The sequence below is a fragment of the Tympanuchus pallidicinctus genome, unplaced genomic scaffold, assembly GCF_026119805.1.
Source record: "Tympanuchus pallidicinctus isolate F22 unplaced genomic scaffold, pur_lepc_1.0 scaffold10, whole genome shotgun sequence".
NCBI lineage: Eukaryota > Metazoa > Chordata > Aves > Galliformes > Phasianidae > Tympanuchus > Tympanuchus pallidicinctus.
Genome location: NW_026294619.1, coordinates 13,336,750 through 13,362,806, shown reverse-complemented (window position 1 = coordinate 13,362,806; position 26,057 = coordinate 13,336,750). Strand labels below are relative to the sequence as shown.

Here is a 26,057-nt window from a genome sequence, read left to right as displayed (position 1 = left end):
TCTTGAAGGCCAAGCAAAGACCCACCAGCCTCTTCTTCCCTTCCCATTCTTGCTTTTACCCTCCAAGACACTTCGGAGGCACTGCATGGTGCTACTTTGTGTCCCCAACTGCCCAGTTCCAACCTTCTGGATAGAGCTAAGCTTGCCAAGCCTCAAGTGTGAACTACTTAGGAAGAACAAATATGTGCACTCCCTACTCCCAGGGAGCTGCTTTTGGCTGAGAAATACTGCTCTGGATTTTAACAGGAATTAGTGCAAGAGTTATGTCTCCATCTGCCCTGTGACATCTTGCTGCCCCACAGGGATCCCAGCTCATTGCCACCAGCCCCCTTACCATCCCTCCGGTTGTGTTTGCAAGAAAAGCTGCTCAAGACAAAGCATGGTGCCAGCACCATCAGTTTGGGGCTGTTCAGCCTCTCAGGTCTGGGGAGACCTGACAGTGGCCTTTCAGTATCTAAGGGGGGGACTGTGAGAAAGAATGAGACAGACTCTTTAGCAGGGTCTGTGGTGATACAACAAGGGGAAATGGTTTCAAATTGACATGGGGGAGATTTAGACTGGATATAAGACAGACATTTTTTAATATAAGGGTGGTGAGACACAGGAACAGGCTGCCCAGAGAGGTGGTGGATGCCCCAGAGACAGCCAAGGTCAGACTAGACAGGACTGAGCACCTGATGGAGCTGTAGGTATCCGTGTTCACTGCAGGGGAGTTGGACTGAATGGCCTTTAAGGGTCCCTTCTGCCTCAAACAACAGTGTGATTCTATGATGGTAATACAATTCAGAAAGAACAGGAGCCCACCACCCAAGCTGCCCTGAGGCAGCAGAAGGCACCCTGATTTCCATTCCTTATGGGAACCAAATACCTGCACGTGTGTGCGGCACAGGGAGGGGTGGCGATAAAGCTGAACGGATACCTAGATTAATGATTAGATTAATCCTCTCCAGCCCTCATTCCTAGCAATTAGCTGCACATGCTGCCAATCCATTCCTGCTGCAGCACACCACGCACTTCCTACCTGGAATGCCTCCAGAAGAAGAAAACGTGCTGCTATATGCTGCAAAAAGAATGAAGACCCCCAAATGTCACCTCTGCATGTGGACAAAACTAAGCAGACAGTGCACCGACAATACCTTCCACTCACCTTATTCTCAAATCCCTCCTAGAAATCCCTGGCACCTTCAGCAGAGAGCAAGGGGAGCATGAGAACTGGTCTCCACACAAAACTCGTCCTTTACCTCACCTAGCAGCACGTAGTGATGGGTTCCTGGGTCACAAGGGTCAACAGCCTGCTCAGGGTGGAGATTACTTTTCTCCAGCAAAGCCCAACCTGCACTGTCTTGCCTGAAAAGTGGGGATTGGTAAAGGCAGCTTTGAAATAAAAAGCAGCTGAAAAAATACTGATTTTTAAAACCCCTTTTAAAAAAGAAGTCATGTACTTGTTAAAATTGGTGAATTCCCTTCAGGATCCTGACAGAGAAGGCAGCATTTGTGATGGGATACAAAGAAAAGCAGTCAGAACATGTTTGTAATCCCAATGTGAACGTTTAAGACTTGCTTCGAATGAGAAGCCTCAATCACAGTCACTTTTACTTACTCCACAACCAAGAAATCCATGGTGAAACACTGCAACTGTCTGCAATTATACCACTCAGCAAAGAAAGCAGGAAAGCAGCAAACCAACACACCCACAGCTCCCTAAAAGGGCAGCTTGCTACCAACCCAGCTGCAAGCAGAGGTGAATGGGGAACTGAAGAGTTAAGTAAGTGAGATGGCACAGCAGTTGTTTCACAGCAGCAGCAATAAATCCCCAGATTACAATAGTAGCCTTGTTTGTACATTAATGACTGGCTGGAGTGATTACAGCGACAGAAATGCTTTTCTCAAAACAGCCAGACAAGTTCAGACAGACAGTGGGAAAGGGCACAGAAGACAAGAAAGTAGAAGAAAGGGGAGAAAAGAATCAGATGGAGGATGTGTGAACTGCAAATGAGCTCGGCTTTCTGACTCAGGGCCTGAACTTCTCCCTTGGTGCTGTGGGGCCTGTTAGTCACACCCATCCTGCCCCATGCTACCCATTATTCATGCTCCTCCTGGTCCTGATGTAGCCATACCCTAGCAGCAGCACGTTCCCTGCCAGCACACCCTATGTGCCACACATTAGGATGCACCAACTTATCCTGGGGAAGCATTCAACTGCAGCATGCTGAGCCCCAGGTGAATTGGTGGGGACCAGTGCTCCTCCGAGTTGCTGGTGCCCTTTCCCTTGGCTGCTCCTGATGCAAGGGTAGTGCCCCTGTTCTGCCAAGCTCTGCAGCCCCTCTGCTTTCAGCCAAAGTAGCAAGGGGCAGGCTTCTGCCAGCCAGCTGCTTTGGCTCTCCCCACACACCCAGTCCCAAAGCATCTTGAGGAGCATCTGGTTATCAGGACAGATAACTGAGTTGAAGAAGCTCAAGTGACTTCATAAGTGACTTCATTAAAGGAAAACAGAACGGGGAAGCTAGAAAGGAGTGGCACATGAAAAGGGGAGGTGGCACTCAGCAGGGAAAGTCATCATTTCTACATTAAGCAAAAATGAACCAGAGCAGTGTTGGAGCCAGTCTTGAGGACAGGGATACTCAGGATGCAGAAGTTTCACAAGAGCCCAAGCACGTGGCAGAGACAGAGAGCACGGAGGGAAACCTCCAAACATGAATGCTTTTTTTGCAGTCCTGCTCCATGGCTGCAGTGCTACAGGAGCAGAGGCAACAACCTCCTGCAGCAAGTCGAGGTGACTCAGCTCCCAAATCCTTCTTCCAGAACTCACCTCGCTGAGGGTTTAGCGCTCCTTCTGATCCTGAGCTGGGCAGCCACCAGCAAGCCACTGCAGCTTAATGCAAGCCTAAGCCACTGGAAATACAAGGGCAGAGCGCACACCTCTTTCACACAGGGTTAAGCCGATGTGTTTTACTTAACAACACTTGAGAGCTAAGAGCAGAGATATGGGAACTGACTGCCAGAGACCAGTGCTTGCCCGTCAGAGCTCAGCAGGCACGTATCAGCAACAGAGGTGGGCAAGCAGTGCATGCCTCCAAAAAGCTGGCCCTGGATCTCCTGCCCTGATTTGTCCATCCCCTCAAAACCCTCCTTCCTACTAATCACGCAAGAATAGAGCATTTCAGTCCCCACAAGCAAAGCACCAAAGGAAGGACAGAATTAGGTTTGATTTACATTACAGGCCTAATTTCTATTCAGCCTTTGCCTACGTCTTAAGTTCCCAAGGGAAGATAAAATAAAAGTGCAGGCTTTCTGCTGCACAGAGAGGGAAGGAGAGACCAGAATCACATCTTCATGTTTGTTTCTAAGCAAACTGTTGACAGCCACAGGGTAGCAGATAAAGCCTCATCCCTGGAGACATCCAAGGTCAGGCTGGACAGGGCTCTGAGCACCTGATGGAACCGTAGGTGTCCCTGTCCACTGCAGAGCTGGGCTTCATGGGCCCCTTCCAACTCAAACGATTCTATAAGCAGAACACAGAAAGCTCTGGAATCAAAGAACAAAAAGATCCCATAGAGACTACAACTGGATTTTTTTTTCTCTAACAGTCTCATTCAAAGCATAGAAATTGTTTATAACATAATACATAAATACACATCTTTACCAGACAGTAAGCTGTCTACCAACCCGCAAAGCCAGCATGAGTTAGAATTATTTCTGGGGCTGGAACGAAGGGCATTGGCCCTTCTGGGCATTTCCAAGCCACCTTCTTCCAACAAGGCCTTGGCAGCCCAGAGCTGTTACTTTGAAGCTAGCACCCCCATGATGAATGAAAGGCTCAGTCCATCTCTTGCAGGATGGAGGCCAAGTTCTCCAACCACGAACAACACCTGCTCTCTTCCTGCACTGAGGACAGCACAAAGCAGAATTAAGACAAGCAAATTCAGCCTAATAGCTGACAGACTTCTACAAACATAGAAGTCAAAATGTCAGGCAGGCAGGAATGATTCACTCAGTAGTTCCTGCTGCACAAATGACATATTCTAACTACTTTTATGCTTGTCAGTAATACATCTCACAAAGACCAAAGGTCCTGAATTCTGCCCCCCAACTTGAGGCACAGGCTGGTAGGTCTGAGTCTTGCAATATACTTGTAGGTCTTCTAGAGGTCAGGTCCAGGTTTTCCAGGCTATCCCACACACTTTATAGTGCTGAACAAGGAGACGCTTTTAAATGTTAAGTATTCAGGAAATAAACTGTCCATTAAATAAAGATGTTTTTCGTACTGCTATCATTAATCCAAAGGAACACACTGTATCAAAGTAGTGCATTAAAGCAAACAAACAAACAAAAAAAGCAAAGAAAATGTCAAGAATAAACTAGTAAATAGGAGGTTTCTACGATGTCTCCAGTGCAGGATCAATATCACCGACTCCTGCAAAATCCAGGATTTTATTTATAGTGCTTCCAGCCTTCTACTGGTGAAACCTCTGAGCGAGAGCCAACCACAGCTGACACGCTGCTGTCCCCAGGTCTCCAGACAGCTCATTTTTTACCAGTCAGTGCCTGCTTTGCTACCGCATCAGAGTGCAAAAGGCGCTGAAAGCTGTCAGCTTCCCAGCTGCCGTTCACCGCCCTGTAGGTAAATGGCAAAATGACCAGCACAAAGCTTTCCGCTTGCTTTGCTGCTCGAGTGCGTGCCCTCAGTGGAGGCAGGCTGAGAAACCAGCCCAGGCAAAGCACAGATGCTCTGCTGGCTGCCGCATGCTCAGGGGCTGGGAAAAGCACAGCACAATGGAAACACCCAGTGTTTCCCATCCAGAAACGCCACCAGCTCTGCCTGCTCCTCACCTGAAGCTCAGCTTGCTCAGTGTCTGCTCTCTCCACCACCAACCAAGATAACAGCTTGCCTCACAAGCACCTATAAAGACTGAAGGCTCAAGATTCCTCATGCAGAGGAGCTATGGTATGCAAATAAAGAACATACTGGGAGCCTGATAAGATACATGATCTTGTATCACCTGTGTCCTGGGGAAACAACTTCTCTTAATTACCTGATCCAAATGGCTTTTGTTTTTTTTCTTACACAAGCAAGCAGAACTGGATATGAACACAGAGAGATGGAGAGTGGTCTCAGAACAAATTCTCACTGGTTTCATGAAACAACTGAAGAAGCAGAGGAGATACGCACCACAGAAAACTATTTCTCAGAAAACGAGTGTAATGTTTGTTCAAACCTCAAACACCAAAGAAGTAACCCTGAAGATAACCATGGGAATATCCCAATCAAGGAAAAGCAATGATTACACTTTATTAGATACCCAGGAATTCAACCACGAAGCAAAAACCACAGGAAATCAAGCTTTACTAGTCCCTCTACTCACATCTTCCCCTCTTTCTTTCGTAAAAGAACTTACCTAAACTCAGCCCTGGTATCAGCACCAGTGGGGACCCATTCATCCACTCAAAATAAAACAACCAAAGGTAGATTCAGGAGCACTGTTTGTGGCACAGCTAGGACACATACTCCCACCTTGCCTATCAAAGTTTTGTTCCCCAAAACCCAGACCTACAAAGTGGGCCAGTTATAAAGGCTATCGTATTTCAAACTGTATCTAAGTTCCTGTAAACATAACCTTCAGAAAGGAAGAAGAAATGAGCTTTTGGCTGTTCCCTTTTCTGCTACATTAAAATGACAAGAAAGATTTATTTTTCTTAATTATTCTGTACTTTTTCCAAAAGCCCTGCTTGAACCCATTAGGTATTCTGGTCTCCTGTGCCTGGCAGACTCTAGGATGACTGAAGAGCTCATGGCAGTGCAGAAGGAAGAGTGGGGAAATCAATGAGGGAAGAGACTTTCTGTCAGACTCTGAGAGCTCTTAAGTCCTGGCTTACTTCTATTAAACAAAGCACCTGGGAGAAAACTTCTTTGAGGAAGACATGATGCCCGTGACCATTTGCAAAGATGGGAAGAGGACTGACACCTGAGGTTGTAGACAGCTCCATCAGGCTACTGCTTCCAGATGTCATCATTCTACAGTGAAATGAATTGCACAGCATTTCCGCACCCTGCTTCCCCTAGCACGAACAAGCATAGAAGTGATCAAAAAAGGCAAAAAAAACCACCCTTGTTTAAGAAAAACATTTATTCTTCTAACTGTCACTGAGAAAAAGAAACAACATAAGAGACAGAAAGCCATTTTTCCTTAAAATTCACTGCAAGTTTATTTGACTACTCGATCATTCCCAGACATCCTGGATCTATTAATGACTGGTTTATACCAGAAAAATCCATGCAAAGTGATTTCAGTTCAACTAATGCAGCCTCTTATACTTGCATGTTAAAATAGTTTTACTGCATACTTCAATCCATGCAGTTTATTTTGATAATCGAAGGATGTCCACATGGAGGAGGGGGGTCTTAAAGAGACTGAAAAGGACATACAGCTCAAATCCAAAACGAACTGCCTCACATGGCGCAAGAAAAAGGTCAACCTCCAAGTTGCCAACACCAACCCAACCTCCAAGAGTGACACAAAACAGTGTGAAAAGAATTTGAAGAACTTAAGGGGCTGACAATCACAGAAACACAGAACTCCTTGGGTTGGAAGGGACCTCAAAGCCCACCCAGCCCCAACTTCCAGCCATGGGCATGGCTGCCTCCCACCAGCTCAGGCTGCCCAGGGCCCATTCAACCTAGCCAGGAGCACCTCCAAGGATGGGGCAAATAATTGCAAGGTTTGAGCTTTGTTTGTTTTCCCAAAGCCTCCAGTACCTGTCACATATTAGAGGTGATTATGGAGCTTCTCTGCTGACATGCTCAACAGCACACACCTGCAAAAACCTCTCATTTCCCTTTTAAGTGTTTCTCTCCTTCCTGTCTTCCTCTTTTATTTATTTATTTATTGCTTCTTTGCAGGTTCCTCATTTACCTTCAGACTCAACCATTTAATTTTTAATAAAAAGCTTCACTGCCTATCCCCTTTCTCTTCAAAGGCCCAGTTTTATTCTTCTGCCTCCTCTCAGTCCCCCTAGTCTAATTGTTATTATTATTTTCACCTTCAGTAGCTTCATTTGCTTTTTTCTCCGCTCTGTTCCTGTTTTCCCCTTCTGTACTAAGTCCCTTTCATCCCTCACATCCCTCTTGCCCCCGGCCATGCATCCAGATACACATGGAGCAAGCGTAACCAAGCAGAAATATGAAAGGGATCATCAAACGCTTGCCCCTACCTATTCAAATATTTGACTTGTAATGATTAAGTTCAAGAAGATCATAAATATTTTTTTATAGAGCTCTGCATGTCTTTAATAAACCCCAGCTTCTGCCTCAATGGCAGGCACAACTGCAGTTGCTGAGCTGTTTCCTATGCATTACAGGAGATTTGCTCCAAGGTAAAAGAGAGGGATGCCCGAGCTGGGAGCTTGAATTATAAGCAAGGAGATTTCATTCCCCACCGCTGCTTGATTGAAATTCAATGCCTCCCTCTCACCTGCTGCTTTGCGATGCTAACCTCTCCCGAATGGCCTACAGTTCCCCTCCATGCACAGCAGAGCAGCCATGCTTCTCACCCAACCCAGAGACCCTCATCACCCAAGCTGCAGTTGCACAGGAGGCAGCTCAGCACAGCCTTTTTCAGGACACATCCTTGCTATGGAAGCGATGACTTCACTCCTTGCCAACCAAGGTGCTCAAAGCTGGCTGGAAAAGGAAACCAAAGATGGTGAAACTTTGGGGTTTTTTCAGTGTTTTGATATCTTCTCTGCTTCTTTTAGGGGAAGCAGGGAAGCCCCTCCATGCCCAGACAAACAGTACAGGCTCCTGCCAGGAGATGCAGCTCCTGTCCTCCCTCTGCAGGGGAGCACATGCTGCTGTTTAGCATCCCACAGGAAAAGCAGGTCCCACCAGCACAACAAGCCCCATAGCAGCAGGCCACGAACACTGCACAGGACAAATCCTGGAAAGCACCCCAAGCCCCTTATCCTGCTCTCAGGACAGAGCTGCTTGCTGGGACCTCAAAATGGTCTTCTGCCAGGAGGAAATAAATAAATGAAATAAAACATGCCCGCGTGCGGGCTCATGCAATTTTAATCAAACTAATGCCTGCAAAAAGGGGGGTGGGAGGGAGGGGGCAGGGAGGGATTACAGTGCCACTTGTTCAAAGCTCTCCTGTTTATTCCACATCTGCGATCCCTCCTGAGCTTCCACCAGCAGCAAGGAGCACGAGACGCACAAAGCGAACACGCTGTGCGCACCGAGCTGTCTCTTTGTTTTAGTCACTGTCTGCCACTAATGTCAGCCAGAGAGCACTCCTGGGAGCGATGCTTCGCTGCAGCTAATGACACACCAACAGAAGCACGCCGAAAGGAGAATGAGGAAGGCAGGAAACTCAGCACCCCAAAGGGCAGATGGAGGAGCAGCGATGGGAGTGTGGAGCTTCGACTTGCTTTCACAGAGCTGGGAGAAGGCGTGCCAGGAGGACACCCCGCGTCCTGCTTACAGCAGGGGGGATGAGGGACATCAACAGCAATGTGATGGGGATGGCAGCAAAGCTGCAACGCTGACGCTTACCTGTCCTGTGGGAATATAGGAATCATTTGGGGAAGCTGGCCTCCACTCACTGCATCACTTCCCTGAGCTGCCCACCTGGGCACAGACACCAGAAGCAGGACCCCACAAGGCTTGGACCTGGGCCCCAGGCACCAGCCATCATTCCCAGATGGGGATTAAAGTTAGGGAGACGGGAATTCCAAACATGCAACGGGCAAAGCCATGTGCATTCCCCAGAGAAGCAAATAATCAGGTGCCAAGAAGGAGATTAACCCAAAGGAAACAAAGGCAAAATCTGCTGAAGAAGCTACTGCTGCTGCTCCCCCCAGAGGAGCACCAACATGATGAGCAGGGATGAGAACAGCACGAGCAGCACTGACTGCTGCCAAACACAGACTCCTGATTTTACATGGCTGCACAACAAGCATCGTGAACAACTTTGTTGGCCCAGTGATGCAACAGTACCTCACAGAGAGCAACACGAGAGGCTGCCCTGGTAGAGAGACTCTCTTTGCACGCTGCCGGCAGGCTGGTGACCAGGAGACACATTTATACACTGCCTCTTCAACAGCCAGATGTGTGTCATGACAGGCTTCAAATGACATGTCCCCAATGCCAGTGCTGCTGTCGCAGAGTACGGCTGCCTGCAGCAATACCACCTTGGGCTGTGATGCTGTCATGTCTCATAAGCTTAACCAGGTTAGGTCCCTGGTAGCCTAGAAAGGCTGTCCCACTACTCCAGGCATACACCCCAACAGCAGCCCTGCGTCCTGCCTGTCACCAGGAGGACCGGCATTTCTGTCACGACAGTGTTACCTCACAGATGACAAGGGATCGGACAAGGCTCTGGCCATGCTGGACCCCACAGATGTGAGTCCAAGCCACAGTGCTGCTACCTATTCCACCACACCGATAGCCACCCAATTCATCCTCTCCTTCTCTCCATTGATATCAGACCCTTGGCAGGAGCCTCTTGAAGCTGATGAGATCTGACGAGACCCAGGTCTCTGAGGATAGGCAGACAGCAGACTGCTGCTCTGGCCACAGACGTAAGGCAGTGGAAATGATCTGAGAGCAAAGAGTGCCAGCATCATATTTCCTACAGCTCGGCAGCCTGTTACTCATAAAGTCACTTCAAAAGGAGCTCCTCAAAGCATGCCGTGCTGCCTCCTACTTCCCCGTTGCAAGGGGAGAGGAAGAAAGGGTGGGAGGCAGTGCAACAGTAATTACTGCATCCCAATGACCCTGGTGGAAGGCAGTACTAAAATCCTGCTCTCCTATGCCAGGGTCAGAAGCACAAAACTATACCTATGGTATTGCTGAAGGACACATGAAAAGGGTGGCAAATAGCCCCTACAAGGCCCACAGCAGGAGACCAGCCAGAGGTGGTGGTGCCATATTTCTGGTGAGCCTCCTCCCACTGCAGGAGGGAGTGAGTACGTTCCCTCCACTCCATCTAGCCATCCCTACACACAGCTCTCCCTTGCTCCAACACCTCCTGGATGCCACTCTCCTACACATCCCACTGCTCTTCTTCCCACCTGCCACTTTCACACTCCCTCCTCCTCCTCTTGCCTTCCCATCCCTTTTTCTCCCTGCCTTTTACTAGATTCCAACTCCCAGCACAGCACTCTGATAATCACCAACTTTCCCATCCCATATGGACAGAAGCTCCACCATTCACCCTGATCAAGAGCTCCAGCTCTGCCTTGGCTATGTGCACCCCAGAAATAAGAGGCAGAAGCTCTTCATACACAAGACCACCTGTACCAGTGCCACATCCTCTGGATGCACTCACACACTCGTGTGGGTTCAGCTGCCAAATGAGGCTTTTTGGATGACTGACAACCTCACCTCCTCTCCAGCCTTTTTCCCCGCGTCCAAGCGCAACATTGCCAGGTGGGTCATCCCAGCACACAGCCATCACCTGTCATTTTGCAGGGAGGTGTACAAGTGGACAGGTGGCCTCCGTACACCTGGGAGCTCAGAAGGTGACAGTGCAGTGCTAGAGGGCTGGTGATCATCTGCGGTACACTGACACAATACTGGCTAACAAGGCTTCAGTGTCTCATGTTAACCCTCTAATTTAATGACAGCCTTACATTAATCCTCTTAATTAAACCTTTAAATCATGGTTACCTGCTGCTCTGGGACCTGCTTCCAGTTTTCACCCTGAAGCACAAATCAGCAGGTGGACTTTGCACCTTCTCACCCTCAGCAAGAAGAAATCCAGTACTACAAGTTACAATCACAACACCCATTTGGTAAGGGATGGTTCCATAAATACCTCGCTCTCAAAGAAGAGGACGGAAAATCTGAAGATTAAGGTCTGAGAAGATCTGAGCGTACACCATGCCTGAAACTGAAGGATGTCCCCAGGGCAGTCATCCCTACACCATCACCTCTTTGCAGAGCCCTGTGCTGACATTTTAAGCAGCATGAATAAAGTTCTACAAGACTCAGGGAGCAAGAGTGAGGAAAGTTGTGCTGGTGGTGCTCTTCCCATCTGAAGGCGGCACAGAAATCCAGAACTGGGGGAAGGCATTAGTGTAACCGTGCTGTGAGGTCAGCTAGCTGGCTCAGGGGCTGGGTAGGAGGGGGGAGATGCAAGCCCCTCCCCAAGGGACAAAGCAGCACTCTCACAGTTCTTGCTGCTCTGCTCCCCATTACATCCACTTGCAAACAGCTGTCTGGCAGCATTACCAATCAGTGCCGCATGGAATAACGTTACATTTTCCCCAGCTCTGCTGTGCTATCTTCTTTCCTCCCCACCTCCAGCTGCTGCTTTCCTTCCACCACCCCCAAGCTGGAAAGCAGTAGTGCATTCCTTCATTTTATCCAGGATCTACTTTTCTAATAATGTAAACAATTTACTTGTAACCCATGCAAAAAAAAAAAAAAAAATTAAATACAGTTAAACCCACTTAAAATAAATACTTGCTGAAGGAATATCAGCTGGAGACTGCTCTCTGACTTATAATAATCCCACTGCGCCCAGGGAAATCCTCTTAAACCTATATCAGATAAAGATTGTAAAACTGTTATAGGGCTAAACTGACAGGGCAGCCACAGAGTCAAGATGGAAAAATTTGTCCCCCACCAGCTTTCTTTGCCCCCATCTCAGCTTTGGCTCTCATCCCAGCACATCAGAATTCCTCCTGCACTGGGCCTGCGCCGCAGGGCAGGAGGCACTGGGGGAAATTGCCAGAGTCTGGGACAGGACCGCAGGCTGTTCAGCAATGGGCACTGCCCTTTCCCTCCACTGCATGGGGGCTTTGTCATTCACCACCAGCCCTGCTTTCCCCACAGCACTCAAGGAAAGCATCGGCATCCTGAGAAGATCGTGGAGCAGATCCTCCTGGAAGAGATGTTAAGGCACACGTGAGATGTGGAGGTGATACAAGACAGCCAGCATGGCTTCACCACTGGCAGATTGTGCCTAACCAATGTGGCGGCCTTCTATGAGGGAGTGATGGTATGGGTGGATGAAGGAAGGGCAACTGATGTTGCCCACCTGGACTTGTGCAAGGCCTTTAATATGGTCCCGCACCATGTCCTTATCTCTAAATTGGAGAAACCTGGATTTGAAGGGTGGACTGTTCAGTGGGTAAAGAGTTCATATGATGGTCATAGCTGAAGGGTTGCAGTCAGTGGCAGGAGGGTCAGACCCAGATGATCTTCAACGTCCTCTCCAACCCAAGCCATTCTATGATCAGCTGCAGGAGCAGCTGCCCTCACCATTCTGGGCAGCAGATCAACAAGAATGCAGAGCAATCCAACCCAGGTCGGCACCAGAGGACAAATAGAGCAATTTTCAAGGGAAAGTGAAAATAAAAGGAGAAGGAAAAAGGAGCAAGCAGAGCAAGACGTCCCCAAAGAGATGGCAGGGAAAAACCAGGCAGCACAGAGTGCAAAATTTTGCTGTTAACAGAAAAACGGCCAGCTCTGTCGTGGGATTTCTCAGCACCGCAGCTGGCAGGAGCTGCAGGGATTGTCCTTCGCTTTCAGAGTTCACCGAGCAATTGCTGAGAGCAGGGACAGCCATATGCTGCCAGCTGCACTCCACGTTAACGCCGAGAGGCTGTCATGAGGTGGGGGGAGAAGAGCACCCCACACCCCATCAGCCTGGCAGAGCTGCCAGAAATGCCAGTGGGGTATGTCAGCAGGCACAATGTGGTCCCTGGGGCAGAGCCACCAGACTGACTGCTACCTGTCACACGCAGGGATGCACAACAAAGAGATTGTGCCCCACGGCCATCCTCATCCAGTCAGCTGGTTCAGCTAGGGAAGGGCGAGACCCTCCAATGCCTCCATTTAGGGAAAAGAGTCTGGGACAACCCAGATGCTCAGGCTAAAGATTTTTCTATCTCACCTTAAAAACCTTTGCACTCTTTACCTCTTATCGACACCGAGCACCCAGACGTGATGGCATCTATGTAAACAGCCTGTAAACTGCCCATGGCTCTTCTCAAAGCAACAGACTGAAAGACATCCTATTTATAAATAGGACATTTAGGACTACCAAATGCCTCATTTTACTGGGAACTGGCAGAGCACATGGGGGAAGTGCTGGAAGGATAAGTGATACGGGCACACAGGCTGTTGTGCATGGCTCCAGCAGCAGAGGATGGGAAGCCTTGCAGTGGCACCCAAGTGAGCACCCTGGCCCCATTGGGTGATGCCAAGCAGAGCCAAGTGTGTCTCAAACCACCAAGAGACCAGGCTGGAGGTTGCAGCCCTGAGCCTCCTGGAACGAGGCTGCTGCAGGCTCTTCTCCTTTCCAAGATCATTTTGGCTGGCTGGTCTCACTTTCCTATTCAGGTTCAACACCGCACAGAAACCTTCTCAAGCCAAATGCTGTGATTCTTCACCGGTTGAAGGCACATTTGCATTTGGGCTTCTGCACTTCCCTTTATGACAGGTAAAAGGCATCATAAGTCTAGGAGGGAGAGGCTGCATTTTAAAGGCCTAAAGGCTAGAGCTGAGAGCAGAGCACTGTGCAATCACCCGAGTCTGTATTCATTTCCATTTTTAGAAATGCATTTTAAAATACATTTCTTTCCTACAGTGCCTATGCATAAGCATACAGACGCACAGAAAAAATGGCACATATTCCCACCTTAAGCCTGTTCCACGTGCCAACTCAATTTTAAGAAGTACCCTGACCTGAAAAGGGTCAGTGGTAAGGCAAAACATATGGAACACAGTGATGCGACCCCAATGTGTCTCATGCTAGGTTTCCCACCAAGGGGTAGGTGGGTGGGAAACAAGAAAGGATTCATTCCACAGTTGAAAGCCCAAAGGTGCCATGAAACTGGTCTGCCTACAGCTCAGAGTAATGGGGCAGGATGATGAGGAAGGGGAAAAATGCCACGACACAAAGAAGGAAGGGAGTAGACACAACAGGCTATGCATTTGTTCAGGTACAATCTAGCTAAAAATTATTCTATTTCGCCTGCACATATAGAAGCAGAGATACGCAATATGATAACAAAAAAATAAAACTCAGGCAAGCAATTCCAATGTGAAAAGAGACTGCATGTTGCAACAAAACAGGAGTAATTGGAAGCATTTAGCAGGAAAAAATAACAGCAGAGAACAAGATAAAGATGCACACAATAACAAGTGAACCTTCTCCAGCAATGCAAGGATGCTTGGATAGATTTCTGTTACAAGCTTTTCAGAACGGCACCCACAAAAAGGTATTGTAAAAAGCACACAGAAGAACTAGCCTGTGCAATGCATTGCCAGATTGTCTACAGCTAAAGCCAAGATTAAAAATAAAAAAAGAGAGGGAGGGAGGGAGGAAGGAAGGGAGGGAGACTGGCTCTGTCAGCAGGTCTTAGTGCCTTCCTCCTGCAGCAGGGTCACAGCTGGCAGGGCCCGGTGCCCCAGCCCAGCAGCTCCTGCTATCTGCACCACTTCTCCAGGGCAAAGCCAGTGCAGAGCTGAAGCGGCACTGCTTCCAGGACACAGAGCTGGAAAAGAATCCTATTCAGGATCATTACCAGGCAGAGCAGAAATATAAGCCTTTGTTCCTAACTCCCGTTATCTGAGGAGCTCAAAGCACTTTACAATTATTTAGCTTAGACTTTGTGAAAGGCTTGTACAGCTTGTACGCTATTATCCCTAATTTCACCAGCTGGAAAGCAGGGAGGGAAACGGGGGGGACTGCACCCTGGGAGAGGCAGCAAGCTGGCAGCTTGGTGCAAGGGAGAACCTGATGGCCAAAGTCCCCCAGCCCCACACTGCTCCAGAAAATGAGTGCTGTGCTTTGCTGCTGCCACTGCCCAAGCTGCATCCATAGGAATGGCTGGAGGTAAGTATGCTTACCCGTGCTCCTTGCTCCCTTGTTATTAAGCACTCCTTCTCCATACATAGGAATAGAGAGAAAAAGCAGAGCAGCGTAGGCAAATGCTTTTTCTCCTTTTTTTTCTTTTTTTCCCAAGACTACTACAGGGAAATGTAGTCATGTGAAGGAGGACAGTAAAAACAAAATACCCTGTGTCTGGCTGCAGAGGACCACCTAGGAGAAGGTATTTGAATTTTTATTTTATTTTATTTTTTATGCCAGCTAAAGGGGAATTTGAAAGCGAAGGACATTTTACTCCTCTGGGGAACTAATTAGTGCAACAAGCACAGCCCGAACAAGCAAAGATGAATATAACTCACAGAGCAGGAATTTCAACAATAACCAACCCTAGAACTTACGTTGGTTAATTGACTGCTTGGCCAAATAAAACATACACATGCTTCACAGAGGTAGCAAAGCCAATGAGATGGCCTCAGATTTCCCAGCCTGAGATTAGGATCTCCAGATTTCACCTTCATACAAAGTAAGCAAGAGATAAACTCCTGTAAACTCTCAAAGGAAATATGAACATATGAAATACAAGAAATAGGCCAGAAAAAAAACACAACACTCTTCCATACCACCTGGTATGGTGGTAATATTGCTGGTGCCTAACACTGCTTTCTACTGCCCCACAGCCAAGTGATGCACCAGAGCACAATGCAGTGTGGAAGGGACTTTTGAGGTCTGCATTCCAACCTGCCCAAGCAGTGGTCAGATAAAGTAAGATCCAGTTGCTCCCTTGATCCTTGTCAAGTGCTGAAAACTCCTAGAGAGGTGGTGGTGTGCCACCTCACCAGGCAGTCTGAACATCTTGTTTGGACTTTTGTCTCCTGGCTCATTCTTCCACTATGCACAGCTGTTAAGGGTCTGGTCTCTGTCTTCCTCAGGATGCAACCTGCTGGCATGTATGACACTTTCCCTTGTCCCTCAGGGGCAGAAATAAGCAAAGGCAGCACAGAAAAAAGCACCTACGTTGTCTGCATGATTATCGTCTTTCTCTTTGACACCTCCCTTTAGGGAAGCCACCTTCAGCCCAGTTAACAACTGAAATCATGTACAGCCAGTGAAGTCCATGAGATACATGTGAGCAGAAGTGACTACTCTCATGGTGAGAGACCCCAGGCCCCCAGGGCAGCTGCTGCTCTCTCCAGTATAGCAAAGCTGGGTGAAGGCATACTCAGCTCTGCACACAGACAGATCACGTATGGCAACAGTTGACAAAGAGGAGAAGCTGCTGGCAACAAGCAGCAGCAGCTGTTGCAGGCAGTAAAAGTTCACTTCATTCTTTTTGCCTCTTATGCCCCCATCAGCTCTCCACAGTCAGTTCTCAAGATTTTTGGTTGCAAGTTTAACCAAAGAGAACAACTCTCTTCCCTCAAAAGCCTGAGTTGCACTTGGCTCCTTCCCTTCCAACACTGAGTATTTGGCCCATACAAATCTTTACCTAAAGCACCACCAAAACTTGTGATGCTGAATGCCAGGACAAGAGGCAACAGGCCCAAATTTGGACACAGGAGGCACCAACTGAACATCAGGAAGTGCTGCACTGAGCAGGGACAGAGCTCTGGCACAGGCTGCCTACACAGGTTGCAGGGTCTCCCTCCTTGCAATCTTCCAAGGCTGACTGGATGCTGTCCTGGACAGCCTGCTCTGGGTGACCCCTGCTTGACCAGGGGTTGGAGCAGGCAGCCTCCAGAGGTGCCTTTACATCCCAACTATGATGGAACTCTGTGAAAGCCTCTCAGGTGCTCAGCTCATGCTAATGCCCTTCTCTCATCCAACCCTGGGAGGACAGGAAGGACGGTATCCATCCCTGCAGGCACCAGCCTGCTCTTGCTTGCTGCTGAGGCCAAGTGCTGCTTGGCTCTCAAGTCTGCACCAATCGCACCCCCTTGTTCTAAAGTACCTTGGAGTTTGCTATGCATCTCCCTGTCCTAAACGCTTTCATTTTTTTTTTGCTTTAACTTGTTAAGGATTGATGCCGCACAGCTGCTTCCCCAAAAATACAGAGTTCAAGAGCTGCCACCTCCTCAAGTGCTTTGAAAGGCTTTCTCCCGCTCTGTAGCTACCTGTTAAAGAAAAACCTCAAAGCTTGATTTCCTCCCTCAAATCAGTTACTTTCTGAAGCTCGATGTTTTTTGGAGCACAGATAAAAAAAAACCTACTGAGATAAAAGCCTGAAACTTCTGAAGAGGTTAGACCTGGGCCTCTTGGCTGTAATCTAAGTAAGCATACAGGCACACAAACAACCCACTGCAGATACAGAGTGGAGTACAAATCTGCAGTGACTCACGCACTCTGAAGTATCTGCCATGTGCTCACTTCCACCCCTCAGCAACACACAAGTTTATTTATCCATCAAGATAAGATGAGAAGCACAGGCCAGAATCTCAAGACTGCACGGTACTGCTGCTGCTGCTGCTTCACCCAGCTGCACAGAAACACCTCACCAGCCACTATGGGAAGAACTCGACACTAAATGCCACGTTAAGGCATTTAGTTAAGGCACTCTCTTCAGTCAAGCTAGAGAAAGATACCTTAACCTAAACAAAGACGGGTTGCTCTCCAGGTTTGTCTCTGTCCTCCGACTGCAGACACTGCCTCAGCACCTAGCTTAGACTACATGGCATTAGATGAGTGGGACAACACTTCTGTAAAAAAACAAACAAACAAACAAACAACAACCTTCCCCACAGCCAACAAATAGCTTCAGCAATTTCATACTGGCCTTGGAGAACTGAACTCTATCAGCTCTACTCAGAAGACAAACAATGGAGCTGCAGACTTTGTACATGGGCTTAATCTTTTCTCATAAATCAATCACAAGGCCATGATTCCATAACATCCTGCAGACGTACACTTTTTTTTTTTTTTTGCTGCCCCACTCAGCATCTGGAATTCATTTAAGATGTGTTGGGAGGAAGAATGCAGGACATCTCCCAAACTGGGCATAACTTCTTCCCAATGATGCTGTTCAGGAGTAGAAGAGAGGCAACAAGATACAGAGAGAGACTTGTTTTTGAAGCAATTGAAGTGAACTTAAGGCTGATTAAAAACATTAAGCCTTTGTATACATTCCTCTATAGCAGAAGGCTCTTGAACCACATTACTGGCCTAATTCCAAGCACAGGTGAGATCAATGCTTGTGATATGTGCCTAAATTCAGATCAGTGGATATTACAGTCCCAAAAAGTGCCTGGGGAGCACTGTTTACTCCAGGCCATCACATAATCATTAAAGCTGAAAAAGACCACCAAGATCCCCTAGTCCAACCATCAACCCATCACAGTCATGCCTGCTACATCATGTCCCTCAGTGCCACACCTATCCTCTTCTGATGTTACATCAGAAAAGCAGTGCTAGATTCTAGCCAAGATCCCCAGTGAAGGAACCTCCTGATGAGGCACCAAAAATGGGAGAGGGACGACCAGACAAGTTTGCTGACCATAAGGTGCACTGAACTGTATTTTGAAGCCCAACTAGCTACCAACTCTCTTTTTTAGCAACCTCAGAAGCCCCTGATACTGCTCAGAAGGCAAAAGCAAAGACACATCCTAGCCACTACTGCAAGCCAAGATGTACCAGTATTGAAAGCAGCCCACGTGTGATCCTGTACTGCTGTCTCATCCAGCCCCAGCAAGCTACCCCGTCACAGGACTGTCTGCCTTGGTGAAAAGGGGGAAGACTCTTCCCTCAGCTCTTCCTTCAAGTCACAGGGCAAAGCAACTCAAAGATCCCAGTGCAGCGAGCCTAAAACTATCCATTTCACACATAAACAGAGAGAACAGAGATGCTAACAAACCTATCTCCCTCCAGGCTTTTTTGCTGCCAAAAAAGAGCCACTCAATTTAATGAATCAATTAAAAATTCATAACTGGATGAAAGAAAAAAAAGTTTGGTTCTGTTTCTGAGAAAATGAGAACAATAACTCTCCTACATAGCATTCGTGTAGCTCTTCTTGACTAAGGTCTGTAGCAATGAAGCCATTTTGAAAGCCCACCACCTGTAGCTGCTCATCCTTGTGTGCAGGTCCTCTCACATAGACTCACTGCCAGAAAACAGGGCTTCACATGGACACCTCACAATGGCTCCCAGCATTGCTTTCAAGTATGCTGCACCAGCAAACAAACTATAAGAGACAGGATGGCACACATGGTCCTGGAGCACGGTGGAGACACAGCTGTACCTACGCAGCTACAAAAGCTGCCAGTGGGAGAAAGGCTGAGGGTAGCAGCACAGACTGGAGGTACTTCTACTGCCCTTCCTTCTGTGGGGGCTTGTCCTTCATGAGGCATTGTATAATCAAAGAACATTAGGATGTTATAATCACAAAATAAACAAGAGAGTTTGACAAAGCAGGCAATGATAACAAAGAGAATAAATAGAAGGCTTACCCCTATCCTGGGATCACTCACAAAACATCAGCAGAGTGGATCTCCAGAAAAGATCCTTCCCCTTGGTAGCCAGCTCTTAAATAGGTCTAGGAGAGGTGGAGCCAAGCTGCACAGGAGAATTGCCTTCACCTGTGCTCCTCTGGCTGACTCATTGTTCACCTCAGGTGATCAATCAGAGGTTCAGGCCGTGACTCTGCAGTTCCCATACAGGCATCACACGAAGGCATAAAAGAATTCAGTTTCTGTCAGAGTTTTGTTAAACCCCAGCAAACACCTGCATAGATACACACTCAAAATGCAAGTGACCCGAAGTCACTTCTGAAGTGGATTTTTGGAAATGAATTAAGCTAAAGCAAATTAGGGCCACAAGCACATTCTGAGTGTGAGTATCCACAAAGGGGCATAAGGCGATTTAACTAATCCACTAGAAGTTACTTTAGATCAATTTCCTTGACTATCTCTGACACACGTAAGCCCTGAAGCTGATGTCCTCAAAGCACTAACCACGGATGCCTTCAGTGCCGAGACCCAAGTTCCATGTGCCCTGTGACCAGCGGTAAGGGCGGGACAGAGCACAGTCATCTCACCCGGAAAGCCCAGGGCTGGCCACCAAGGAAGCTGCTGAGCAACAATTAAAACTTGGAAGGCACCAGTTCCTGAGCTCTAGGGACACAGAGATAGCATCAGACACATCGGCTATGTTCACTCACAACCCCTCCCCACTGCACTCTATGTCCATGGCTAACACCAGTCCTCTCCCTTGCTCTCTGCTTTCCAAGGACTGTGGCTCAGATGCTGACTCCTTGTGGTACAGTTTCCTGAGAGATTAGCCCAGTACAAATCCCATGGCCACTTCCTCTCTCTGTCCCCAAGCACTCAAGCACTTTTTGTTTTATGATAGGTTTCACTACCCCAAGTGCTGCGCTGTGCCAGCCTTCATTCAGATTGGTTCGAATGAGGAACCACAAATCCAGTTACCCGAAGCAAGCCACCTAATTACAATAAAGGAGTGTTTAGGTGTGGAGCTCCCCACTCAAGATGGCATACACTGTTAGTAAATGGGAAGGTGGCCACCAAAATAACCATCTGAACTGCAGCCCTTGTGGCTTCTTTACCTTGGGACAGCAAGTGAGAGAGTGGAATGATACCAGGTTAAAGGGCTTACAGTTGGATCACTTTCTTTACTTCTCCACCCTGCTGATTCTCTATTATCATCAGAACCCTGTGGATTCAAGTGCCATCCCCTGACCAGAGTAGACCCCAACAGGTAGTGCTCAGAGCCTGAGAACTCCTTCTCTCATAAGTGCTGGGATGTGGCTGTTGGGCTATGGCACAGCAGACTATGTGCCACAGACTGCTGATGAACACATCTCCCTGTCTGCAGTGGGAAACCTGTCTGCATCCGTACAAGCTTAAGACCCATACGCACCCTCGTGCCGCTGCGTACAGAACAGCACATCCTCCCTGGTAGCTTTACCATCACCTTGACGCTACCAGTAAGAAAACGGAAAATCAGCCAGGCCCCACAGAGCAAGCTGTCCTTCGAGACCCACCTGTCAGGTTTGTCTTGGCACTGTAGCTCCCAAAGTACCTCTCGTCGGTGTTGGGCGTGTGGCACTCGTACTCCCCAGCATCTCGGTCCTGCAGCTCCGTGATGTGCAGCAGCACCGCGTCCCCCTGCACCCGCTCCACGTAGATCTCCTGGGCGCGCACCCGCTGGGTGTAGATGGCGTAGGGGAAGGAGGGGTCGGCGGTGCTGACGATCTGCACCTCCCGCTCCGAGGCTGAGGGCAGGTAGATGGACCACTGGAAGGTCTGCTCTGCTGGGCCCTGGTAGCCGCTCACCTTGCACCAAAGCGTCACGTGTGAGCCCTCAGTGCGGTAGAGAGGCCCCTCCTGCACCGCCACGTGCCGCTGAGCGAAGGCCATGCCTGTGGGAGGAAAGCAGAGCAGAGAAGCATTACTACCCAGCAGGCTGCCATGTGCCCTCCTCCCCCCTCCAATGCATCACGGCCACAGTCGGTGGAAGCTCCACCAGCAGACTTCCACACCCCACACAGGGCCACTGTGGCTGGCGAGGCACACGCTTGGCACCACTGAGGTGACACCGCCCAACTGGAGGGACACAGCAGAGATGCATGTAAAGACTCAGCTAATAGGGAGCTCAGCAAGAAGACGGCAGCTCCATCACATGCCTGCAGCATGGGGCTTTGAGGGGGGGCTCCACTCAGCAAGGCTGCGTGTTCTCAGCACCATTCTGCTCCTCCACCACACAGCCACCGTTTTGTTTCATGTGCTCTGACCCTTCTTGGGTTTCAGGCCACAAGCCCCCTCCTCCCACAGTAAGTCTTGCAGTTGCTCCAGCTGGTGCAAAATCCTATTGTTTTTCCCTCATATCCAGCTCGCCTTCATTTGCCAGCCTCTCAGTCACACTCATGAAGGCATACCAGGGTACACCACATTCCTAGCACTTCCAAGTCTATTCAAAAGGAGTATATTTGGTACATAACGAAAACAATTAAAGTTAATGGAGGAAGCGGACACATTACACTCTAAGACTCACCACCCCTGGCTGCTGGAAATCAAGACCCGGTATTGCACACTGTACACATGCAAAGTCATAGAGCTCTGAACAAAGACAGGGCAGCAATTTGCTGTATTTTTACACAGATTATGGATGGCTGGCCCTTGGGCTCATGGCACATTACCAGCAGAACCCTCCAGGGGCCAGATAAATTACAGCAATCTATCTTGTTTGTTGCTACATCAAAGGCTGGAGGTCTGGAGACCACGGTGGGTGTTCATCGGTTATTGAGTTACCAGCAGCATGTGCACATGGTGAGGCCAATCACCCTGGCTTTTGTGACTGCTTGCTTGCCATCATAAAACAGCAATAAGCTGATTTAAAGCAGGTCCTGCATAATCACGTTTGCAAATTTCGTCCTCCCCTTGTTCTTGTGCACACATGGTGATATTTTTGTTTTCTCTCTAATTTTTGACAACAATGTTCAAGACCAGAGAATAATTTCGTCCTTCAAAAACTTGCAACTTGCAAGCAAAAGGGTCAGAGGATTACTGGCTCCATCTCACCCTCTGGCCATCAGTGTCCAGACAACTTTTTCTTGACAGACACCTTGGATGGGAGCCAGGGGAGACGGTTCTTACAAGCTTAAAGCAAATGGTGAAAAACGGGTTCAGTATGTCCATCAAGCCATGCAGCTGAACAGATGGAGTGCAATTCAAACTATTAACTTGGGCTCAGCTAACTGCTGCTCAAAATTACATTTCTTTTGACTCTTTATGAAATAATATGATTTCAAGAGATGGATGGATAGGGAAATCTAGCACATTTGAAAAAATAGTGGGAGGAGTTGCAGAGGCAAGCACTCTCCCCTGTTTGCTCTCCATCCAATCTCTTCATCCCAAAGACAGATGTCACCAGAGACAACTAACATCTATGGTGCAACCAGACCCTCCTCTCTCCCTGCAAAGGCCAAAAGACAAAGCAAACACTACTGCCTTTGAAGTGAAGAACTGTTTTTAAAGCAGGAAGGGCAAGATCTTTATTGCATACAAAGGTAGCTTGGAATACACATTTGGGAGGCACATCTTAACCTTATTGTAGCATTCAAACACCCTGCTTGCAAGAACAATTAAAATTGCACCACCACACAAACATGCAGTGGCAGGAATTAAGAGTTGCAAAACCAACACTCATTTGGTTATTTCTGAGTTCCTAAGTAGATGACTGCTGTACAGTTGGTTTTATCTAGGAAAACTTTGACGAGTTCTCCAACCAACCCACTGCAAAACGATGTTCCATCAGGGACTGACCCTTGCTCACTGGCAAAATAACAACCTCAAGCATACACAGTGTGGATCTCCATGTCCCAGTGTGTGCAGATAGGATCCCCTGAGCTGCACGGCAAGCACTAAGGTGGGCTTCTTCCTTCCCTTGCCAGTGGCTTTCGGGAACAAGCAGAAAACACTTCTCAAATGAATAACGTAACTGAGAAAGGGGAGGAGAAAAACAATCAGCTTGAGACAGGCATTCACCACTATAAGGGCTCTCCCCAAATGGTTAACTTCTTATGTGGTGAAGTATGCTTGGCAGTTTTCGAGCTCTGGGAATTGCTGCATTCAGGCACGCACGGTATCAAATAGCATTTCTTAGTGAGCAAGCGTTTTGATTAGCAAAAATAATATGCCGAAGATCCCATTTTAAACTCTTATCTTGTCCTCTTGAAGCGAGAGAAGAGCTCACTGAAGGAAGAGTTCTGTGCTCCACACCTCTCCTTGGAAGCCCAGGAGACGATTAAGGTTGGCATTTGACTGGTACTTCACTGGCACAGCTGGCTTTTAATTGCAAATCCAATATAATTTACTGACAATGCAAGGGCTGATATGGAGGAGGTAGAGAGCCAAGAGCAACTTTAAAATTAATAAGAAGTGATATGTTCATGCATCTGCTTCCCCACCCTTCCTCCCTCCAAAAGAAGTCAGCAAATACTGCACGCTTTAGAGGAAGCACTCCCTGATCCTTATCCCTTCCAGATAAGGGCTGAGTCATGGGCCTTTTGAGCTAAGAGCAAGCGAAGCAACAGCTGGGCAAGCCCCTCACACTTCTGCTGGCATTTCTCTCTCCCAGACCCCACTTTGGAGGAAGGAAGGTGCACAGGGAGAGGAGGTCTCATGCGACACAACAATAAAGCTCTGGGTCACACTGCAAGGGGATGGGCAGATGCTCATTCCCAGCACTTCCCATACACTCAGCAGGCTCCATGGGCTGCAGTTTCATGCTGAGCAGCTGGGAAAGGCAGATGAAGAGGGATAGCTTCAGCAGCACAGCAGGGGAGAAGTGCAGTGTCTCTCAGCCAAGACTTCAATGCCTCTCTGTTGAATCAACAAGCCAGAAAGGAGCGTTGAGTATCCCTGTTAGCTAGACATTTCACCCAGAAGAGCTGTAATTCAGTCTTTTCAGAATCAACACCCTCCCAGTAGTGTCAACTGGCTACAGCCAGAGCTCGCCTTTCCACACAGAGACATGCAGAGTGCAGGTGTTCAAGCACAAGTGGTCCCATAAGGGGCATGATCTGAAACACTACGATGATGCTGCCTTTCAGAAATGGCCAAACACTTATTCTCTGGGAAGGAGGTGGACCTTCAGTTTTATTTTAGACAGACAAGCATACAAACTGGGAACACTGACACAAGGCTTATCACAAGGAGTAAGTTGCTATGATGTAAGAAAGAAACTACCACAGCATCAACACACCCATAAAAATTAGGGAAGAATCACAGATTCATGAAGGTTGGAAAAGACCACTGAAGTCATCTAGTCCAGTCACCAATCTACCATCACCATGTCCACTAAGCCATATCGCTCAGTGCCACATCTACAATGAGTTATCAAAAGCTTCCTGCACAAACACTCCTCCCATTGCTGAAAGCGTGGGTCACATCCGCACCTCACCCAAAGGCGCCACAGAAAGCTGCATCAAGGTATATTAGAAAGCAATAGTCATTGCCAGCATGGCTTTAATCTGAAAGAGAAACTCCGGAGTATTATCCTGGGCCTCTAGTCACTAGAGAGCAATTAAAAAAATCTTCATATTTTCTACATCTTCCAGAAATGTAGGGCTGACAGCTCTGAACACCAAATGGAATTACGCAGCTTGAGGGGCTTTTTTCTACTCCTGCAGCTTTACAGCAGTCTTCCTTCTCTTGGAGGCTCTAAAGCAGTATTTGTCAATAACTGAACTGCATGCTAATAATCCTAAATTCTCCTTAAAAAATTACTTTGTGCTATTGACTACAGTTAGCAGACAGTAAACATTTCCAAAGAGATCCCTCTTCCTCCTCTCACTGTTGCCTGTACAAATACACTGAGCACATTTGTGGTTTCTTTTGTTGTTCCTATTGTTTGTTCAATTTATGGGTTTTACAGGAAGAGTTTCAGAAGAGAGCAAGAAGGAAAATAAACGGTAGAGAACCGTCTCTATGTAAGAAATTATGGGGCAGGGAAGGCCTTGGAAAATGATAACCTCTGAGGAGATCTGATAGAAGTCTGTACAACTGCGTGTGTCATGGTCAAGAAGTGACCATTTATCATCTCTTCCTGTTTAAAAACCTAGCGCTGTCAACCAAGATCAATCAGGTACAGTTTCACAACAAAGGAGGGAATTCTTGCAACTATACGCAGCTGAACTAGGGGCTTCCTTGTCTAGGAATATTGTGAATAGGAAAAGATGCCCAGGTTCATACTGGGATGGGAATTACTTGAAAAAGGACTACTAGATAGGTAGTAGATCCCATCAGATTCAGGAGGCTCCCAAGATGAGCTACAACTCCATATTAGAGCTGTTTTCACATCCCTTTATCATCTGTGTAATTGCAGGTGATACCCTTCAGTCATACAGCCACATCTGATCTGCATGCTGAGCTTAAAAAAAAAAAAAAAAGAAAAAGAAAAAAGAAAAAGGCACGATTACAGTTTTTTCCCTAACAGCACAGCCACCTCAGTTCTGAACATGGCAAACTGAACTGTCCCCCCAGACATTCTCCATACTAAAGCAGAAAGCATCACCTGTGCAGGGCAAGGAAGGGGAGCGCGCATAAATCCCACAGGGCTATGACAAGGGAATGTCTGTGTGAGAGCACAGGAGCTGGCAGGATGTTTCCAGCAAAGAAGACAATTCGTGCACAAGTGCTAAAGAGCAGTCCTGCTAAAAACATCTACTTCCTAGCCTGAGTGAGTCTCCAGGCAAGCAGCACCCTTGAG

General features: G+C 47.9%; 1 protein-coding gene across 2 annotated transcripts in view; it reads right to left on the bottom strand.

Moving 5' to 3' along the window:
* Window positions 1-26,057, bottom strand: part of IGSF3 (immunoglobulin superfamily member 3) — a 76,606-nt gene that overhangs the window by 32,721 nt on the left and 17,828 nt on the right. For both annotated transcript variants that reach the window (XM_052703637.1, XM_052703646.1), the window contains exon 2: window positions 20,830-21,207. In XM_052703637.1, coding sequence (XP_052559597.1) covers window positions 20,830-21,207 — 378 coding nt within the window. The remainder of the gene's footprint in view (window positions 1-20,829; window positions 21,208-26,057) is intronic.